This window comes from Carassius gibelio, chromosome B16, assembly GCF_023724105.1.
Source record: "Carassius gibelio isolate Cgi1373 ecotype wild population from Czech Republic chromosome B16, carGib1.2-hapl.c, whole genome shotgun sequence".
Classification (NCBI taxonomy): domain Eukaryota; kingdom Metazoa; phylum Chordata; class Actinopteri; order Cypriniformes; family Cyprinidae; genus Carassius; species Carassius gibelio.
In genome coordinates, this window is record NC_068411.1 from 13410641 (window position 1) to 13432388 (window position 21748).

The 21748-nt window shown below is 36.6% G+C and overlaps 1 protein-coding gene across 1 annotated transcript in view; it reads left to right on the forward strand.

Annotated features, from left to right (window-relative positions):
- The first annotated feature begins 151 nt into the window (after nt 1-151).
- Nucleotides 152-21748, forward strand: part of LOC127975461 (dynein axonemal heavy chain 11) — a 62900-nt gene continuing 41303 nt past the window's right edge. The window contains 35 exon segments of the mRNA XM_052579557.1: nt 152-502; nt 659-802; nt 1056-1252; nt 1776-1965; nt 2046-2145; nt 2279-2490; nt 3455-3688; nt 3836-4003; nt 4602-4718; nt 4954-5091; nt 5167-5291; nt 5382-5577; nt 5708-5812; nt 5890-6285; nt 6365-6697; nt 7096-7350; nt 7507-7676; nt 7809-8031; nt 8722-8838; nt 8993-9079; nt 9181-9339; nt 9415-9498; nt 9606-9764; nt 11069-11191; nt 11271-11393; nt 14623-14847; nt 15518-15609; nt 15731-15857; nt 16502-16651; nt 17012-17245; nt 19373-19504; nt 19751-19911; nt 20847-21003; nt 21255-21400; nt 21481-21597. Of these exon segments, the coding sequence (XP_052435517.1) occupies nt 287-502; nt 659-802; nt 1056-1252; nt 1776-1965; nt 2046-2145; nt 2279-2490; nt 3455-3688; nt 3836-4003; nt 4602-4718; nt 4954-5091; nt 5167-5291; nt 5382-5577; nt 5708-5812; nt 5890-6285; nt 6365-6697; nt 7096-7350; nt 7507-7676; nt 7809-8031; nt 8722-8838; nt 8993-9079; nt 9181-9339; nt 9415-9498; nt 9606-9764; nt 11069-11191; nt 11271-11393; nt 14623-14847; nt 15518-15609; nt 15731-15857; nt 16502-16651; nt 17012-17245; nt 19373-19504; nt 19751-19911; nt 20847-21003; nt 21255-21400; nt 21481-21597 (5912 nt within the window). The 5' untranslated portion in view covers nt 152-286.

The following is a 21748-nucleotide window of genomic DNA, read 5'->3' on the forward strand; positions in this document are numbered from 1 at the left end:
TAAATGAATTTAATCGCTGCTGTTGACAGGTGGAACAAACATTTTGGGCATGACTGACTTGTGGCCTTGGTGGAGGGGTACATATGTAGCATGTTGGATGGAAACCAAGGCAACCGGACGCTGTACCGCCCCTTTTTGCACTTTCCCTGAGTTAAATCTCTTCAGCGCGCATGAAGCCGAACGCGCATTATGTAAACACGTGACACTGATTGCTCTACACCTGCTTTAGAAAATACGCATTAACTTTTTTTGGACAGTTTGCTTCTGTTCCACAAGGACAACAAACATGTCAGAAGAGGAAGAAACAGCGTTTTCCGAAGACCCCAGGGTGCAGTATTTAGGCGACATACTCTGCCGGATGCTCAAACTCAAAACTGATGCGTGGGAAAAATTTGTCAATGTTGAAAAAAATAAAATGCTTTTTGCAACGTTTTTCGAAGCGCGTGTTAGAGTGCTATTTTTCAGCGTGAACGTGTCCAACGGTCCAACTGTTTCTCCAGAGGTAAGTCAGCAAAAAGGCCTTTTGTTTACATATCCATGTGTCTTATATTAGCCTAATATACTATAGGCCTGTTGAATGCATGCAAACTAGACCATAGTTGTGTTCCTTTAATACTATACAGCAACAATAAGCCGTTGTTTTACGTGTACACCTCAGGTTTGTCATCCCTTTAAAGACAAGCAAGTTTACATTCTCAAAAAAGGAAATTCCCCCATCCTGCCAGAAACCTGTAGGGGTTCTTTACTCTTTGGGGTGCTGTCACCCTCCTTTCTGCCACAGCTGTCAGACACCATGGAGAAGGTAATGAACACTTATAACCTCCAAAGTCCACAACTGTTTGATTTGCTGTCAAAAAAGTAAATACATACACAATGAAACTGAATATTAGCAGGAACGCCCACCTTTTCTTTTCTTTATTGAGCATAAGTGAATAGAAGTATACAATTTGAACATGTAATTTACAGTGTTAATAACTAGTGTGATGCATGCAGTTGAGTCCATGGTCATTGGCCTGTAAAAATGCCTGTAAAATTTGTCAATATTTTGCATCAAGGTCTGTCTGCCGCTTCTGTTGAACAAGAACAATCACCAAATGTGGCCGAATATAATATCACGGGATGTGAGGCAACACATAGAGAATTTGCAAAGCAAGCTGACCGTGGTGAGGGGACTGTATTATGGCAAAACCGTCCTTCCTGTTCCTGCCCTCGGAGAATGGATAGAGCTGTGTCAAGAGACAACGATCACACTGTATGAAAGTTTTTTTGTTTGTTTGGGAATGATATACAAAACCATTCAATGGTTTGGAGTCAGTAAGGTTTTTTTTTTTTTTTAAGAAGAAATTTCTACTTTTTATATAGCAGGGATGCAATGAATTGAACAAAAGTAGCCGTAAAGATGTGCACTTTCATATATAAAATATAAGATAAAATATAAATAATGATAAATATTATTAACTGATAATAAAAAAAAAATGTTTATTGAACATTTAAGTAATGCCTGCTGAAAATTCAGATATGACTTCAAAGGAATAAATAAATAAATTAAAATATTGTAATAGGAAACAATTATTTTAAATTGTAATAATGTTTCAAAATATTACTGTTTTAATATATTTTTAATTAAATAAACAAAGCATTGGCCAGCGTAAGATACTTTCAAATACATAAAAAACTGTATTACCAACTAAACCAATCTTTTTTTTAAAGATTATAAAGCATGAAGTGTCTTTGTTTTGACTAAAACAACTATCAATTTCTCATTTTCAAACAAGGCAAGACAGTCACAACAGAGCCATGATACATGCAATTGAGTCCATGGTCATCAGCTGGATGCACATGATCCACAAAGTCTTAAGAGCAGATTCTGCTGACTTGATTGTGACAGAATTGAACCCTGGACCAAAAGCTGAACTTGACTACTGGAGATCCAGGAAAACGAACATACAGAGTATTCATGAACAGGTTCGTCCAGAAACAAGCATTTCATAGAGTATAAGCAAGCAGAAATGTTTTCTAATGTACGAAATCTTTGTAAATCTCAGCTACAGAGTCCTTGTGTTCAGAAAATGATGAGGATTCTGGAAATTATAGACAGCAGTTATTTCCCATCATTCAAGGCTCTGACAGAGGCTGTTTTTGATGGTAAGGCACATGTTTTTCCCAATACGTTTAATTAATACAGCTGAGTTTTCTACTTTTCTTCCTACTACATAATACCATTCTGTTCATATTTTGCCTAGTTATCATTTATAATTTATGTGTATTTGTCTCTCAGCTTTGCAGGAAGCCAGAGCTATAGATCTTCACCTTCAACCTCTTAGATCATTGATCTCTCAACTGGAGGAGGATGAGTTTTCATCCTTCCCTACACTAATTCCACCAGTCTTTCATCTTCTATTTCTGGTCTGGACTCACTGTTCATTCTATCGTTCACCTGCTCGCATCGTTGCTCTGCTGCAGGAGCTCTGCAACCTCTTCATTCGGCAGGTATGACATATGTGACAGTCTTCTAATTTATGCTTATTGTGTTATTTGAAAATGTTCGGTTGCCAAATCGGTCATGTGGTGCGACGAACATGCAGAAACCTGCTCATAACTGTGTCAAGGTGAACAAGTCTCTTAAAATAACAGATTATTTAGCCTTTTATGACACAAGGCAAGGTTAGTTTAGGTTGTAAAATGTCATGTGGAGCGACTCCTCTGAAAATGCAATTATATTTTTTAAATAATAATTAATGATATTTGTAAAAAAATATATATATATAAAACAAAGAAAATTTAAAATAATGATTACGATGTGTACACTCACATGTATTCAAGGTGTAAGAAAAACATACATTTTACATAATTTTGCGTAGCACATTTTACTGGTTACTGGCTAAATCTTTAAATTAAAAAATAATCTTGAAAATAGTATCAAAGTCATATAAAACCAACATCAATACAAAAAAAATACATTCCCTGGACCTAAATTTTATAATATTTTTCCTTTACTTTTGTCATGGACCCCTATACTTTAAATATTTTTTCATTTTTTTTTAAAATAGATCTCAAAATACCCAAAACAAGTCCAAAAATGTATTTGCTCAAATATGTTTTAAAATAAACGTGCTTCAATATTTTTTTCCACTAATATATTTTTGGGGCATTAATTTATTTTTTTGTATGTCTTGTTTGTGTTTTCTTGCTCCTGAAATACATTTTGAAATATATTTCAATATGTTATATGAATGTTTTTATATCGAGGTTGACATGAAATGTGAAATGAAATATTTATATATATTTATTTATTTGATTTGATTGTTTTTTTTTGTTTACAGTATGGGTTACTATTTATCTGTTTTGCAGAAGAGCCATGTATTAACTGCAAGTTCTATTGAGGAGAGTAGAATTAGAATACAGATTAAAATGTTGTTCTTGTAACCAAAATGTCAACCTTTGCTCCATCTAGGCCACTTCATATCTCTGTGCAGAGCAGCTGCTGAGAGCAGAGACTGAAGATGGTTTGGAGAGGTTACAGACTGTGGTGGGAGTTTTCAGGTGTGTCAGGGAAACATTCAAGACATACAGACAGAAGGTGGCTGCTTTGGCCAGTCAATATTGTACACCAAAGTGCTGGGATTTCCCTTCGGCTCTTGTTTTTACTCGATTTGATGGCTTCTTGGCTCGTGTTTTACAGTTGAAGGTGAGTAGTACGTCTTTTGAAGGGATCTAAATACACTTCCACTTTCAGCCGCAATTCAGTCTTACTCATGTGAGCAATAATGTTCTTTTTACTTTAATTTTGTGAGACAGAGACAGTAACATTTTGAAAAATGGCGATGTTTTCCAGGCTCTTTTCTCCACTATGCTTGAGTTCGAAAGGTTGGAGAAGCTGGTTTTTGGAGGTCTCCGAGGAAGGGTTTACACTGAGCAGGTCTCCCGACTATATGCAGAGTTTCTCCAGCTTTCCAAAACCATAAGGGATCAAGAATACAATCCACTCGATTTGACTTCTCCGGTATGGTTACACGGAGTGTATTTCTTGCTTGGGATAGAACAGAATCAGCCATAAGATAACACTCCCAATAAGTCATATAGAAACACGTATTTTCAATGGTAGCTTAAACAACATGATGTCTGATAGTATGATAATAATGCCTCAATGAATTTAGTTAGATAATGTGATATATGAGTGTTTGGTACGATAGCAGATATAACTCTCACTGTTTGTTTTAGTTGCTATAGTTAAATTTTATGGTGTTCCTGGGGCTTTCTTGTAAATATAGGGTATGTTTGGATACAACATGCCTGATATTTGGCAGCCTTCTCAAAGACTTAATTGTTCCCATAAATCATCATTTTTGTTCCGTTTGTCATGTAACTTTTTTGATAACACATTTATAGTAATGTTTAAAACATTATGTCACTATGAAAAATTATTTAAATATCAGCATATATTGTTCAACACTGTTACTTAATGTACAATCAAAAACAAATGATTAAGGAATTAATTATACTTTATATGAATTTGACCAGGATATAATATTATATTTAGTATTTAACTTATGAAACATGTTAAATTATTGATTTTCTTAAATTTTCCATTTTGTGTAAAGGATTTCGAAAAAGACTTTTCAAGATTCCAAGAAAGAGTTGAAGACTTTGATCGACAGCTGTCCAGTATCTTGTGCCTTGCCTTTCAAGATTGTTCAGGATTGGAATCAGTTTTCAAAGTAAGCAATTCTGGTGAGACCGATTTAGTTCAAATGAATCGGAAAAAGCATACAGTCCCTTGCAAAAGTATTCATACCCCTTCCTTTTTTCACGTTTTATCGTATTCAAAATAGAAGTAGTTTGACATACGGCTGCAACATAACAAAATGAGACAAAAATGAAGGGGTATGAATACTTTCGCAAGGCACTGTAAAATATCCAAACTTGTATAACCTTTAATCTTTATGTTTGAAGCTGGTCGCTGTGCTCAAACCCCTCTTGGAAAGAGACATCATAAAGGAAATGTTTATTCCTAATTTCTCCAAAGTGATTCAGCTTTTTGCAGATGATTTGGACAGATGCAAACACCTATTTGATTCTCATCTTGAGCTGGTAAAGTAGTTGTTTTTCAACAGATTTTTGTTCTTGTACAAAGTGGACCTTGTTTAATTCATCATTTAATTCCAGAAAAAGAGGAACAAACTGCATTTGGGCAAGAACATGCCTGCTATGACAGGTTGCCTGAAGTGGGCAAAAATGCTTCGAGACAGAATTCAGATCCCTTGGAACAGCTTTCAGTTTGTTCTTGATATGTAAGAGTTTTAAAATTCTATTCAGATTGTTACGGTTTTCTCTTTTCTTTAATGCTAATAATGAACGATGATGGTGCATTTATTTTACAGGAGTATCGAAGGAGCGGAAATGGAACTGGTCCATCATAAGTACCTGGAGATGTCCTCTCATTTAGATGAGTATGAGAATCAGGTCTATTTGAGCTGGTGTGCCAATATTAACCAGGTCTGCCAGATGAACCTGGATCAGCCCCTAATCAAAAGAGATCCCAGCACTGACCTGCTGTCGGTAAACGTCAATCAAGAGGTGAAGAACATAAATGTAGTGTGTTTAAATCTAAAACAGCATAAGGCATTCATTTAAATTGTTAAAGCGACTAATTTTGAGGAATCCTTCAGCGTATTCATTTGCATAATACTGAACTTTTTCACCTTAGCTGATTGAGGTGCTCAAGGACGTGAAACACCTGAAGATCTTTGATCAGATGAACATCCCTTCTGCTGCCATGAAGGTGTATGAAAATAGAAAGATGTTCTTTAAGGTTGGTACATGTGTAGTTTGTTCAGTATCGGTTATTCTATGGCATGAATATGAACATTTTTACCTGATCTCCATTAGAACTTTGGGAGCCTACATTTACTGGTGCAGTGGTATAACAAGGTGAAGCAGACAACTCTTGAAGTGGAGGCTCCTCTTATGAAAGATGAGATGGAGACTGTTAACCTACAAATCCATCAAGCAGAAACTGAGCTTACATGGCAAGACCAGAACTGCTGGAACTACATCTGCACACTGAAGGACACTGTCTACCAGCTGGAGAGAAGACTACAAAAAACTAAAGACAATATTGAGATGATGAAAGTTCTGATGAATGGTTGGAGCAAACAGCCAATGTTCTGCAGAAAAGACCATAAGAAAGAAGCATCACTACAACTGGATGATAAAGCAGGAAGAATAGCAAAATGCTACAGCAGTCTCAGGAAAGATGGAGAAACTATCCATAATTTGTTACAGGTGAGGGAGCGTCATCATATAGACTGTTTTTGCTACACCATATTTCTCTAACATTCATGTTTTCTTGTTTCTTTCCCAGGAGAGCATGGTCCTTTTTGCAGCGGATAGTTCTTCTGATGCATGGAAGGCCTACTTGGAGTATGTAGATGATATGGTGGTGGAGGGGTTTTTCAGTGCTGTCTCAACTTCTCTGGAGTTTTTCATCGAGAATATGGAGGGATCAGTGAGGCAGGCTCCTTTGTTTGAGGCTCAAATGCTACTGATGGGATCCGAGATTAAGTTTAAACCGTCTCTGGATCGAGATGGTGGTGATGGTCTTTATGAATTGGTGGAAGAATTACTAGGAGATGTGTTCAAGATGTCTGCTCAGGTGAAGAGGGTGGCACCTCACCTAAGCGTGGAGGACTACCAGGTACCGACAGTTAATGAATTTAGAGTGGCTTCCAAATATCTGAGACCACATTGAAAATATGGGATTCAAAATAAAATGTATACCTGGAAATATATTTATTTTTGTGCAATTAGCAGACAGTTTTATCCAAAAAGACTTAATAGAGGAGCATAAGTGATAAAAAAAGCGATAAATATTACAAATAAATATAAATTCAAATAACCTATTGGTTACATATATTAATTGGTTAATATAATATTTTTTTCTAAATTATTGCATTTTTAAATTGCAAATTATAAGCATTTTCACTAGTGATCTCAGACATTTGCATCCCTGCTCTTTCTCTTTATTTCTGAATATGCAGTAATTTTTTGGAGACATATACAAATATTTCATATTTTCCTTCATTTGTTGTTTAGGCTGACGTCGAGGACATGCTAGACCTAATCGATCTCCGACATGAAGTGATGGAGAGAGTTGATGAAGTGATGAAGAAAGCCTTGCAATACCAGGACACACTTATCAGCTACAGTCCCCTGTGGCTTGATGACAGGGTTGAATTTCTCAGGCAGTTCCTCCTCTATGGTCATGCACTGACAGCTGAAGATTTGGAAGCCTATGGAGAAGATGCATTTCCAGAAAATCCTCCCACCACAACACAATTCAAAGAACAGGTGAAACTGTGCAGCTTTTAATGTTTCTTCTTGAATATCAGGTTTTGAACACCGTATTAATTCGGCATTAAATCTAGATGTATATAGATGCCTGTTTTCTGATAGTAGTAAGAAAGGTTTGTCATTTTATTAGTAAGCTGTCTCCTTTCACAACAGATGGATCATTATGAGGAAGTGTATGCAGAGGTCAGCCGTTTGGAGGACTGTCAGGTGTTTGACGGTTGGTTTAGAGTGGATATCCGTTCATTCAAAATTAGCCTTTCAAACATAATCAAAAAATGGAGCTGGATGTTTAAAGAGCACCTGATGTCTTATGTTACCGGCAGGTGAGAGCCCCTTTCGTAATTACCTAGAAAAATCAATTTAATGTCCCAATTTTCCTTCAAATTCCAAATGCTTTCCTTAGTCAATAAAAGCAATAGATTTTTTGCTGGGTTTGTGATCTTGGTTTTGTTCAGTATTGGTGAACTAGAGGAGTTCATGCTCCGGGCGGAATCCAGGCTTAAAGAGCCGGTGCGTGGTGGAGACTATCAGGCTCTTGTGCAGGTGATGGGTTACCTGCTGGAGATCAGAGACAGGCAGACTAGTACAGACCAGCTTTTTGAACCTGTCATCGATGTGGTCAATCTTCTGGAGCAGTATGGGGAAACCCTACCTGAGTGTGTTCACATGCAGCTTGAGGTGAGACTTTGACAGCTCTTAAGACTAACTATGAAACAGGAATTATGTAAAGAAGAGGCCCTTTTAAGGATGTCATCTTTGTATATCTGTTTTGATATTACCTTTTTTGTAAAGTTCTGTCAACTTTACCATTTAAAATATATATATGTATGTATGTATGTATGTATGTGTATGTTTTATTTTATTTTTTTTTGAGAGAGAGATACTCTGTAAGGATGCCTTAAATGGATCAAAAGTCACAGTGCTCTTTCAGATTGACTCTGAAATCCTCCACCTTCCCCAGCTCCACTAGATGTACTACGGGTTTATAAATGCACTACTTGTGCAGCAGCAGTATGTCTTCAATACTCATAGCACCGCATTGGTGTTTAACAATGTCATATACATTACCATGCTAAAATTAGGGCTGTTGGGACATTGTACAAATGGTGAGTAAAAAAGGAATGGAATAATTTACAAATCTCAAACTTATGTTTTATTCACAATAGAATATAGATAACATATAAAATGCTGAAGGTGAGACATTTTGAAATGTCATTCCAAATATTGGCTCATTTTGAATTTCATGAGAGCTACACAGTCTATGTAGTTTCAGTTTATTATTTTTCCCAGAATTTGAATATGCTTGCATTACTAAAATGTTCTGGATGAGGAACGTTTACTAAACTGTAATGCATTTAACCGTCTCAGGAGTTGCCTGAGAAGTGGAACAACATGAAGAAATTGGCCTGGTCATTGAAACATGAGGTTGCTCCTCTTCATACTGCAGAGGTGGCTGTTATTCGCAGGAAGTGTGTGGCCTTTGAGGTGAGCTTCTCTTTTGCTGATGGCTTAATAGTGATTCAACTGTAAACTTTCAGTTCTTTAAGCAAAATTAAAGGTTTAAAAGTCTGAAGGTTTTTTATTGAAACTTAAGGATAAATACGCTTATGTTTTTGCTGATTTATGTCTCTCGTTACAGAAAAAGCTGAGTCAGTTTCGAGAAAGGTTTAAAAGAGAAGCTCCTCTCCAGTACAACACAGAGAAACCATATGCTTGCCTGGATAAAGTAAATGATTATTAACTCTAATTCAAGCAAACCATCACACCACAGAAGTAATTTTCATTCATTTACATACAATGACCTTTTGTTTATGCTGTGTTTGTTAGTGTCACAGGGAGATGCTAGGTTTAGAGGAAGAAAACGCAGATCTCCAGGAGTCCTGTAAGCTGTTTGAAGTGAGCAGCCCTGATACTAAGCAGCTCAGGCTCTGTCAGAGAGACATTGCTGTTTTGAAACAGCTCTGGGATCTGCTGCTTTGTGCTCAGGTGGCGATTTAATTTTTACCAAAAATAAAATACTTGAGCTTTGTGTCCATCTAACCTAATGCTGTGTCCTCACAGTGCAGTATAGCAGAATGGACAGGGACAATATGGCGAGAGATCAATGTAGAACATATGGAGACAGAACTGAAGAGGTTTACAAAAGTAAGAATACATGTATCAGTCTCGTAAGAAAAACCCTTTTGGAAGGGTTTTTAGTGCTCGTCTATCAACTCTGTGTGTTTCTAACATCTGACTTCATGTCTGTCCAGGAAATGCGGATTCTTGATAAAGAGGCCCGTGTTTGGGATGTGTATGTGAGTCTGGACTGTGTGCTCAGGGATCTGTTGGCTTCTCTGAGGGCTGTGACAGAGCTTCTGAACCCGGCCATGAGAGACAGACACTGGGCCCAGCTGGTCAGGACTACTGGGGTGAGAAAGAGGGTTGCAAATGTGCAATATAAATGCTATTCATCTTAGAGACCGGAAAACTTATTTACTGTACTGTATTTTATGAACTATTTCAAATGTGTAGATTAAACAAGCCTATACCACTCATGGTAAAATTTTAGTCTAAAACAATAAAAGGATATATATTTTGTTTTTATTTTATTTTTTACTTTGTCTTTTCATTGTTCTAAAGTCAGGTTTTTCTTTCCTTGAACACAAAAACATGAGAATGTTGAATAGTAATGAGAACAGTAATGCTGCTTTTCTACATGGAAAGTGAATTGACCAAAAATGTCATCATTAAAGTATCATAAAAGTACAATAATGACTTCAGTAGTGTAAAAAAAAGTTGTTTACTTTTTTGTTTGCTTTTTGTCATTTTTGAGGTTGATATTAATAACGTATTTTGCATGTATAAAGTAGTGCTGTCAAATGATTAATCACATTCAGAATTATTATTATAATTTTTTTTTACATAATATAGGAGTCTGTTCTGTGTATATTTAGGTATATATAAATACAAACACATGCATGTACTGTACAGTATATATTTAAGAAAATGTTTATCTATTCAATATTTATAAATGATATAAAATATAATAATATAAATATATAAACGTTTATGTAAATATTTTCAAAATATATACTGAATGTGTGTATTTATATATACATTATAAATAAACACAGTAAACATGCATTTATTATGTAAACAAAAACATTTATTTTTGATGTGATTAATCATTTGACAACACTAGTAAAACACCACTTCAGCATTCTGCTAAACTTTTTATTTGTGTTCAGTAAAAATATATTAAATAGGTATGATGCATCCTGCACACTGCTATAGCATTTGACTTTCATCAGAAATTCTTGTTTTTCTGTAAAAAATTCTTACCATTTAAAAAAAAAAAAAAATACATTTACATCCATATTTTACATTCTTAATTTTATTACTTAAGTTTAAAACAAACTAAGAATCAGATTTTTTAATATGAGATTTTGCCTGACAAAATTTTGTTACATTTAGTTACTATCATGTCATTTTGCTCCTTAAATATTTGTTTTAGAGATGTTTACATATTTTTCTGGAAGACAACAACAACAGCTATTATATTTATTATTATTATTATAATTATTTTTATTATTATTAGTGCAATACACCACATGCGGTCCAGTAAATGATGACAATAGTGATACTTTTGTGATAGTGATAAGTGATATTTCTGTCATCGTTTTTTACTCATGTTCAATATTACTTTCCACATGTTTTTATGCTGATCTCTTAGGTTGATTTCACTCTGACTGAAGAAACGTCTCTTGAGGATTTACTGGCTTTGCAGCTGCACAGATATGAAGATGTGGTACACAGTACAGTTGAGAGAGCAGTCAAAGAGATGTCCACTGAGAAGGTTCGATCTCTCGCAAACCTTTATTTGCTTCGATACATTTCTGAAAATAGGAGTAATGATTTATTCATTTAACTTAAAGGTTTTGACTGAAATCAGCCAGATGTGGATACGGATGGAGTTTTCCTATGAAGAGCATTACCGTACTGCTACACCAATGCTGAAATGCAGTGAGGAACTTATTGAGAATCTGGAGGACAGTCAGGTATGAACACTGCTGAAATGTTACATTGAATTAGCTGGATGGTTTGGACCAAATCTTACACTGATATCATGCTCACTTAGCATATCAGAAAATGTTAACAAGCTGTTGCTTGGCAAAATAAGCGGTGCGGCAGGGGTCTTTATCTCCTTCTCTAAGACCATCCCACTATGCCGAGAGAACGATCTTTCATTGTCAGCCGCCTGTATTCACACGGCTGATTTATAGAGACCACACATTGCTGGCTTTGTTATCACGCTGTATGTGTAGGGGCCAAAATCTAGCCAAACACATCACTGTTGACAATAAGTCTGCCGTCTGTGCGAAACCGGCCCCCTTACACCCACATGTCTGAAAACATTAAAGACGACAGAAGGGCACTAACACAACATGGACACAAAAACAACATGGGCACATCGCACTGGAGAAACCAAAACCCAAATCATTTTTGGATTACTTTTTGCAAGCCTAACAAGAGTCAAGCCTTATCTCCTCCAAATGGGAATTGAACTTTAGGCTGTACACTATTCATCTTTTTAATGTTATTTTAATGTTTTAGTGTTATTATTATTTTTTATATTTGTTTATTTGGCCATTATGAACACAGTGACAATACAGCAACATCAAAGCAAATAAAAATTTCAGACATAATTGCAGTAATTGTAATACAGTAGGTAATACAAAGTTAAAATGTAAACTCTAACTGTTTCTTTCTTAGAGTAATTATTCTGTTTTGTCACACTAATTCCAATGCTTATATTTTCTCTGAAAACATTTGGATACCTAAATTAATTGTTTGTAGTTTAAATTAATGAATTAATCAACTAACCTCAGAATAATATTAAAAATTTATTTAATTTCAGACTCATTGTTAAGGTTTTTATTTATTAAAAAATATATATTCACTAAAAATTTTATTTTCTTTGGACTTTGTATACAACTCCATTTTTTTACATAACTCCATTACCAAAAGTATGACACTTTATTTAACTTGTTTGGCTTTTCCAGGGATTCCAGTGAAGGCATATCTTAATGCATACAATATAATTTTAGAAAATTGTGGGCCTCTAATTTCTTTTTACTTAAAGGGGTCATATGATTTCAAGTTTTCCTTTCTCTTAGGAGTGGTACAAGCTCTTGGTGCATAAAGTAGATCTGTAAAGTTGCAAAGACTAAAGTCTCAAATCCAAAGAGATATTCTTTATCAAATTTAAGACTCTGCTACGCCCCCCTAAAACGGCTCATTCACACACGCCCCCCATGTCTACGTCACTATGTGGAAATATTTGCGTAATACCGTCCAAATGTTCACACAATGAAAGAAGGCCTGTTTCCAGTAACCACAGTTAGTGTTGAAGCAGCCATGTCAGGGAGATGCTGTGTGTATCTCGGCGAAAGCAAAAGCACTTTATTTGGCCTTCTGAAAGTAAATGCGTTTATGATTGTTTAAGATTACTTACAAGTTACAACAGAACAGCAACGCATTTTATGGACAAACGTTTCGTTAACCTAGGATTGGAGGTAATTCTGACTTTGCTACGACAATCTGGTGCTTCTGAATCAGCTACTGTAAGAAAGTTTTGTTATTAGTTTAAGTTTTTGCTATTGAAAGTTCAAATGCGGAGTCAGCTGTCTTAACCATCCGTGGCTTGTATAGACGGTTTCAACGGCAACAACATAAACAAACGTTACTGCGCATGAGCGCTTTTGTGGACATAACTTCCGGTAGACTTCCAAATAGAATCAATAACAACAGCCAAGATATTTTTTGATAGCAAACCAAATATGTTTGCTGCGTGGATCAGACTTAATGAAAATTTGAATTCATTCTTTGCCAGCAGGAGATGTTTTAAAGCATAGACATAAAGTGCGAGAAATAAAGGTTTCCCCAGTAACAGCTGTAAACAAAGCAGAGCTGGTACGCTCACACGCAGGCATATATCATGCAAGTCTTCCTTCAGAAATACAGCGATATAAAAACACCTGTGCCTCGTTTTGATATTTAAACATATAAATGTAAGGAATTATTGTTATTAAACGTGCAGTACGTAACGTTACTCATGTTTATTTAACGAAGCCTTTTTGAAAATCGATCAGTTTTAAAATTGTCTCTAAAAATAAATAAATGTATGGGAAACACATCCCGCAGCACAACCCGTGAGCCCAACTTCAGTCTACTCATTACCTTGACTTTAACGGCGTTTGTAGAAGGCACCGCAGCCAGCCTGAAATGCACAACACAGACCGGAAGTTAACTCCAGGTGCGTGCGCCCGATGAAACCGTCTATACTGCAAACACACAAACTTCATCACTGTGTCTTTCATGTGATTCTGTTCCCCTTTCGGGCTTGAACTGATGGTAAAATTAAGGACATTATTAACTGCCTTTACATTTGTTTTGAAAGGCGAAGTTCACGATTATGGAAAGGGGCGTTACATTTCCGATGAGTGCTTGCGGTGTTTGCTCAGTCACAATGCACTGGGTCAGCTGGCCAATCAGAGCAGACTGCGCTTGTCAGAAGGAGGAACTTTGTAGAAAAAAGTGCTACATGATAAATTGGATGCGATTTATTTAATATGCATCTCGTCAGTAAAGCCGGTTCTGTAATCAGCGGTAAATGTGTGTGATTTCACATGCAGCAGCATTAACTACACAGAGCCGTTGCGCAAAATGCAGCAGCATTAACTACACAAAAACCATGCGCAAAATATGATCATGGTTCGGTGCAGCTTGTCAGTGAAAAACAGCTCTGTGTAGTTAACGCTGCTCCATGTGAAATCACACACTTGTAGAGATTTACCACTGATTACAGAACTGGCTTTACTGACGAGATGCACATTAAATATCGCATATGATTTCTCATGCAGCCCTAGTAGAAAACGATGCATTTGAGAGAGGCAGAGCATAGAGGACCTAAAATAATGTAAATTATTTAAAAAAAGAATGTCTTTTGAAACATTAAAGCATGTCAACATATTCTGTTACACCAAATAGTACACAAAATAATGATCTTTAAAAAAGCATCATATGACCCCTTTAATGGGAGTCTGAATCACTGACAGATGAGTTGTATCAGTTAAGGAGGACCAACTTAGGTTCATAGATCATAAAAGATATATGATATAAGATAGATAAGATAACTTTATAAAAGATGGATACAAGATAAGATTTATAACTATAAGAAACTGAACCGAATCTCTGTATATGCTTCTCTATATGTTTGTCTCTCAGGTGCAGCTGCAGGTGTTGCTGCACAGTAAGCAGGCGGCATTCTTCCATGAGCAGGTGTTGGGGCTACAGGCCCAGCTGACTCGGGCTGACTCAGTGCTGTTGCTCTGGCTGGAGGTGCAGAGGACCTGGGCTCACCTGGAGAGCATCTTCATGGGCTCTGAAGACATTCTTCATCAACTGCCGGACGAGGCACATCAATTCAGCTCCATTGATTCTGACTTTAAGGTAGGCTTGAATTCATCTTGCATGCATCGATTACTGGTGTCCTGCATGAAAAGTTTAAGGTTAAGGTATGTGATTTTTGTAAAGGTTTGTTTATTCAGAATAATATTCAGAAAAAGTGTATGGGTCAGTTTTTTATTTTGGTTAAGCCGATTTCGAAATGTTAAGATTGAAATATATTCTATTGAAATTAAACAAAACACAACACGTAGTGCATCGTAAAAACCAAGATATGTCTCTTTTTCTGTACAGATAAGTAAATCGTTGTTATAAATTGTATATTATGTAAGAGCACTGACACAATGCCTTGCTCATGGGTTTAATTTCTAAGGACTTAATAAAGTACTGATCAAATGTAAAAAAATGTTTTTAAAGTACTACAAGTAAAAAAAAATCATATTTAATATAGTATTTATATTATATTAAACCGTATTAATATATATTAAAAGTTAACTTTTAAAAGTTACAAATTGCAGTGATGTTCATTGCACTTTTGACCATTTTTTATTTAATTACTGATAGAGAATTTGGTAAAATAATTACTTCAATATTATTTAAATAAAAATTAAATTAAGTTAAAGGTGTTAGAATTAACGAATCATTACGTTTTACATGCATTTGCCAAGTATGTAAATACTTGTATACATTAACTTTTTTGTGTTGATGTGTGAAGGACCTTATGTGCAAAAGTGGCAAAACAAAAAATGTAATTGCTGCCACCAACAAGCCCAATCTTCTACCGATGCTTGAAGATCTGCAAAAGAGGTCTGTGAAAATTTTACATTAACTCTTTATAAGTAAACTCTTTTTAAGAACTTTGCACGGTTACACTTGTCTCAAGAGAGATGCACAGATAATTCTGTTGATTTCATGCAATCCGTTCTAGACTGGCTGTATGTAAGAAGGCACTAGCCAGATACCTGGAGACCAAGAGAATGGCTTTCCCACGATTCTATTTCCTGTCTTCAGCAGACTTACTGGACATCCTTTCTAAAGGCAGACAGCCCAGACAGGTACTGCTGTATTAGTTAGTGTTTAACTTCATTTAACTTCATATAACAGTCTGTCTATTAGTTTGGAAGTTGAATTAGTTTCAGATTTCTCTAATTATACAGCTCATTTCAGTTTCGCAGTAATCCACAAACAGGTCAACTATAAATGATGCAGTCTTAACTGGTATTTGTAATAATGGTGACCGAGATTCACAGAAATGTTTTACATTGTACCATATTCCCTCATCTTTCTTCTCATTTGCATACAGTAACCTTTATCTCCATGATTAAACTTTTTTTTTTATATCATCACTGTGATAATTCCAAGGGCAGCGCTTCTCTGTGAAATATCATTATGATAAAATAAAAGTAAGTTCTACACTTGGATTGATTCTGACCCTGGCAACCTCCTCCTTTGAGCTGATCCTCCCACTTACGTGCAGGTTTTCTCCTGAACCGTTCAACCAGAACAGGGTCAAAGTGCTTCATCTTGTTCTCATTGTACCTCGGTTATGATAAGAATTGCAAAAACATCCACAATCATATCATTATCTGCAGACATGCTGGTACTTACCCATACATAACTATGCAGAGTGATTCACAGAGGTGCTGGGTACAGTATATTGTTCTGTGAAAATAATGCTTTATGGTTCATTGCTTTCTAGGTAACCTGTCACCTGGGTAAGCTGTTTGACAGTATGACTGATCTGGAGTTTTCTGACAAGGAGGGGGAAAAGGCCACAGCAGCGGTGGGAATGTTCAGTAGAGATGGAGAATACGTTCCCTTCTATTCACCGTGTGACTGCGTTGGCCCGGTAAAACCCACATTCAAATCAGTCTGGCATCTAATTAAATCAAACTCTGATATTAAAGTTGTAACTTAAAAAAAATTAAAGCCAAACTTAAAAAAAAAAAAAAAAAAAAAAAAAAAAAATTTATAAATGTTATGTTAAGATATGTTGATCATTTATCTAATAAATATGATAAAATATTTTAATTAAATATGAGTTTAATTAAAACTACATATACACCAGCTACACTCTGAAATATTACTACAGGTATACATTTATTTAATGTAAAAATTTTGATTTCTCAGCCTTTACAAAACATTTTATTTATGTGTGTATATATAATATTAAAGATTATTTCTTACGATGTGAGCTGTTTCCTGTCAGGTTGAGCTCTGGTTGAAGTGTCTGGAGGATGTGATGAGGGAGGGAATGAGGAGGCACATAGCCGAGGCTGTGGTCGTCTACGAGGAACGTTCGCGGGAACATTGGGTCTTGGAGCTGCCGGCTCAGGTGGTTCTCACCGCCTCTCAGATCTGGTGGTCCGCTGACATGAATCTTGCATTTGAGCGGCTGGCCGAGGGATTTGAGACGGCACTCAGAGACTACAACAAGAAACAGGTCAGTCAGCCATATGTATACAATATTGCACACATTACCAATTGTGAATCGACTGAACGAATTACACAGAGTAGATTCTTATTCATGAATTAGATGTCTCTTCGTCTCTTTTATGCACACTGAAAACACTGACTTCTTAGGAAAGGAAAGAAAGGAAAGGATGTGATGTGTGGTCAAGTATTGTGACTTCACCCGTGTTGGTATGGTGATTTCATGAGCCAGTTCTTTTAGTGAATCAGAGACACACAGCTCATCCAGTGTAGTGTGGTTCACACACACAAATGATTCTCATGAGCCACTTCTTTTTAGTGAATCAAAAGTACACTGCACAAACAGTTTAGTGTGGTTCATGAAAAAAAATGCTTTTATAAGACATTTTTGCTGAATCAGAAATATACAGGGCAACAATCGTAGTCAGTTTAGCAAACAGTTGACTCTTATGAGCCGGTTCTTTTCAGTAAATGGAAAACATAGTGTAACGAGTGGTCGGGTTTACAAATACATTACTCTTATGAGCTGTTTTTAGTGAATCAGAAACATATCAAAAAACCACTGTAGTATGATTTACAAACGAATGATTTTTATGAGCCCCTATTTTAGTGAATCAAAAACATGCCATGTGCTGGAGCAGATAACTCCTTTCATTTTGAACCCTTTCATTTTGAACAGGAGATTTACATTATTGCAGATCTTAAACTTCACCGGTCCTTCCTCCTCCTGTACATAGACCTTTTACTTTTCTAGGTAGAGCTAGACTTTTTTCAGGCACAGATAGAGCACATCTGAAGTATGAGTATCCAGTCTGTATCCAGATCAGACGGTCGCTGCAGTCATCCGGATCTAGTACATATCCAGCCCAGATGGTGGATCAGCACCTAGAGATGACCTCTAGAGCCCTGAATGTCAGCGGAGACCAGGACAACTAAATGAGCCCCAGAGACAGATCCCCAGTGAAGACCTTGTCTCCTGGATGGCCATTGGGACAAGAACACAGGAACCATATGAGTCCTCTGCACAATCTGACTTTGCTGCAGCCTGAAATTGAACAGCTGGTTTCGTCTGGCCAGAGCAGAACTGGCCCACACTGAGTCTGGTTTCTCCCAAGGTTTTTTTCTCCATTTTGTCACCGATTGGTTTCCTTGCCGCTGTCGCCTTTGTCTTGCTTAGTTGAGGACACTTCATTTCCAGCACTATCGTCGACTCGATTGCACAAATACCATTTAAACTGAACTGAGCTGGATGATGACATCTCTGAATTCAATGATGGAATTGAGTGTTTACTATTGTAATTTTGTATTATTGACACCCTATTTTCCTATTTAAAACTGTAAAGTGCGTTGACACAATCTGTATTGTCAAAAGCACTATATAAATAAAGGTGACTTGACTATGAACGAGGCAATGATGAAGCCGTCGAAAACCCACTCCCGCTTCTTCATTGTAAGTGTGATGAAGTGAATAGTGCTGATCCGTGTAGACTGCCACAAGCATGTTTACATCGTCCATGCAGCGTCAGGATCTGTCATCAAGCGCAGGGAAGGTGAGCATGTCCTTGGCCGGCGTTTGAATAATCTGCCTCTTTCCCTTCAAGCCCCTGATTGGAGTCGCTGTCAGACAGCATGGGGTGATAAATGCAGTACAACCTAAGCTGCTTTTACACCAAATACAGGCAGGAAGATTACATCTCATTTGCCTGTCTGTGACAGGGATCCACGGTATCACCTCTTAACTGCCTCCCCCCAATTCACACACACACACACACACACACACACATATTGGCCGAACACTCTCATTCATTGTCACACACACACACACACACCAGCTGGCCGCTCTTATTCATAGTCAAACAGTCCTACACACACACAGTTCCCCCAACATTGATAAATGAGCTCTGTGCTTATTTGGCCTCCCGACTGGAATATATGACCTTGTTCCATAAACGTGGGGGGATTTCTCTGATGAACACATGACCCTGAGCCCCTGTCAGTGCAGTTATTACCATCCACTTCTCTCTGGCATGTAAATTGATATAATTACTGTAAGCAGGGGCCACAAAGCTCACTGTATGCTCTCACAAGCCATCATTGTGCCCTCTGAAACTCTAAAATATCTGCGTTGCTTCTCCAGATTGCCCAACTAAACTCCTTGATAAACATGTTATTGGGGGAACTGAACCCGGGTGACAGGCAGAAGATCATGACCCTGTGCACCATAGATGTTCACGCCAGAGATGTGGTCTCCAAACTCATCGCTCAGAAGGTTGGGTCATGTTTACTGCACTTCGTAAATAATGATCATGTCGACTAAAAGATGATCTGTTTCCTTGTTTTAAATCATTTAGTGGTATTAGGCAATCAGTCATTATTTTAATGGGCTTTAAATTGACAAGCAGTAGTTGATTTAATTAATTGAGTTGGGAGCATTTAGACTTTTTATCTCTCTTAAAGTGCTGGAATGTGTTTTTCAGAGTTGTTTTAATAAGTGTTTGAGACCGTTTATTTCCAGGTGAGCAGTGCTCAGGCGTTTGCCTGGGTTTCTCAGCTCCGCCACAGCTGGGATGAGGAGCAGAACCACTGCTTCATCAACATATGTGATGCTCAGTTTAGATACTCCTATGAATATCTGGGCAACACGCCTCGTCTGGTCATCACACCTCTTACAGACAGGTACCTTAACAGCTAATGGTTTACATAATTTTTTTTTTTTACTTAAACGTATTATGTAGTATTAAGGAAATACAGGGGAAACCACAGAACAAGAGGTGTCGACTATTTTTGTAGTAGCACTTTATAATATTTTTCATTAATAAGTCTTACCTAGCGTGTCAGTAGAGAATTATTATTATTTTTTTCTTATGTGAAACTTTTTACCATACCGTCAACTTTTGTTTTGGTCTTTTTTTTTATGACCTTTCTGTAGATTTGATTGTTTTACCCATATCACAGATACATAGATACTATTATTATTATTATTATTATTATTATTATTATTATTATTATTATACCTTAATGTTGAAATGATGATAATTTTTTTTAACTAGTTTTTGTTTTTATTTTTATTTTTATATAAGTTTTAAATATTCTACAGTGACTAACAGACGGTGACTAACAATTAGGCCCTTGAAGAAAGTATTCTTGTATCTTGTAAAAAGAATATTGGTAAAGAGATTTGGATTTAATTTGAGGCATAAAATGTAATGAAAACAGAAAAATCAAGGTAACTAGTATATTTTTAGTATACATTTTAGCTGTAATTTTTTTAAATTATGCAATATATATATTTTTTTTTACTAATGTTAAGTGCACATACATTCATACCATGCTACTGTACCTATGGAACTTTCATAATGTGCTTAGCTGTAACACATCAGAAGTGCCATTATATACCAAACATGTTTGAAAAGTCATTCCCACCCACATCATTTCCACCTCATAATGCAGTTAATCACAAAAATACAGTCATTTGAGATGGAAGTGAAATGATGTTTATGACTTTTGGAAACAAAATGTGAAAGGTATGTTTGTTAATATTATAAACAAGCCTCACCATAACTGTATCTGTACAGTGTTTGAAACATACTTTTTGTTTTTTATTATTTCAGATGCTATATAACACTGACTCAGTCACTGCACCTGACGATGAGCGGTGCTCCAGTGGGTCCCGCTGGCACAGGAAAGACTGAAACCACTAAAGACCTGGGCAGAGCTCTGGGGGTCATGGTGTACGTCTTCAACTGCTCCGAGCAGATGGACTATAAGGTAAACATACCAGCAGAAATGGGACTCGGCAACCTCAGGACAATTATGAGTGTATTCTCGCTTCAGAGGAGCTCCTAATGCATATAATTACTTTGCCGAATAGGATTCTGCTTCTTAATCGAAAGAAATCAATGAGTGATTGTTTGAAACTTTGTCACAGTTGGCTGATGTTTTGTTTTGTGAGTTTTGTCCTTAACTACTGTTGGTTTAGTTCTTTTAAGTCTTTAATGGTGAAGTGTTTCCTCGTTCAGTCCATAGGGAACATCTTCAAAGGTCTGGCACAAACTGGAGCTTGGGGCTGCTTTGATGAGTTTAACCGAATCGCTGTAGAAGTGCTCTCAGTGGTGGCAGTACAGGTGAAGACCATACAGGATGCCATTCGCAACAAGAGGAAGAGGTAAGGTTTCTTTCATTTTTAGATATTCTGAATGGTTCAAATGAATTATTAAGGCATGTTTTAACTGCTGTCCCCTGCAGGTTTCTGTTCCTAGAGGAAGATATTAGCTTGAAACCCACTGTTGGGATCTTCATCACAATGAACCCTGGATATGCTGGACGAACTGAGCTACCAGAGAACCTCAAAGCACTTTTCAGGTACAGCTTGATCCAAATAAACGCTTAATTGGGAAAATAGTGTGTCAGTAATGAAAAAATGACAATAGTAAACACTCACGTTTCAATTAAAGGCAGTTCATCATTAAATTCAGTGATGTCATCATCCAGCTCAGTTCTGTTGAAATACCGT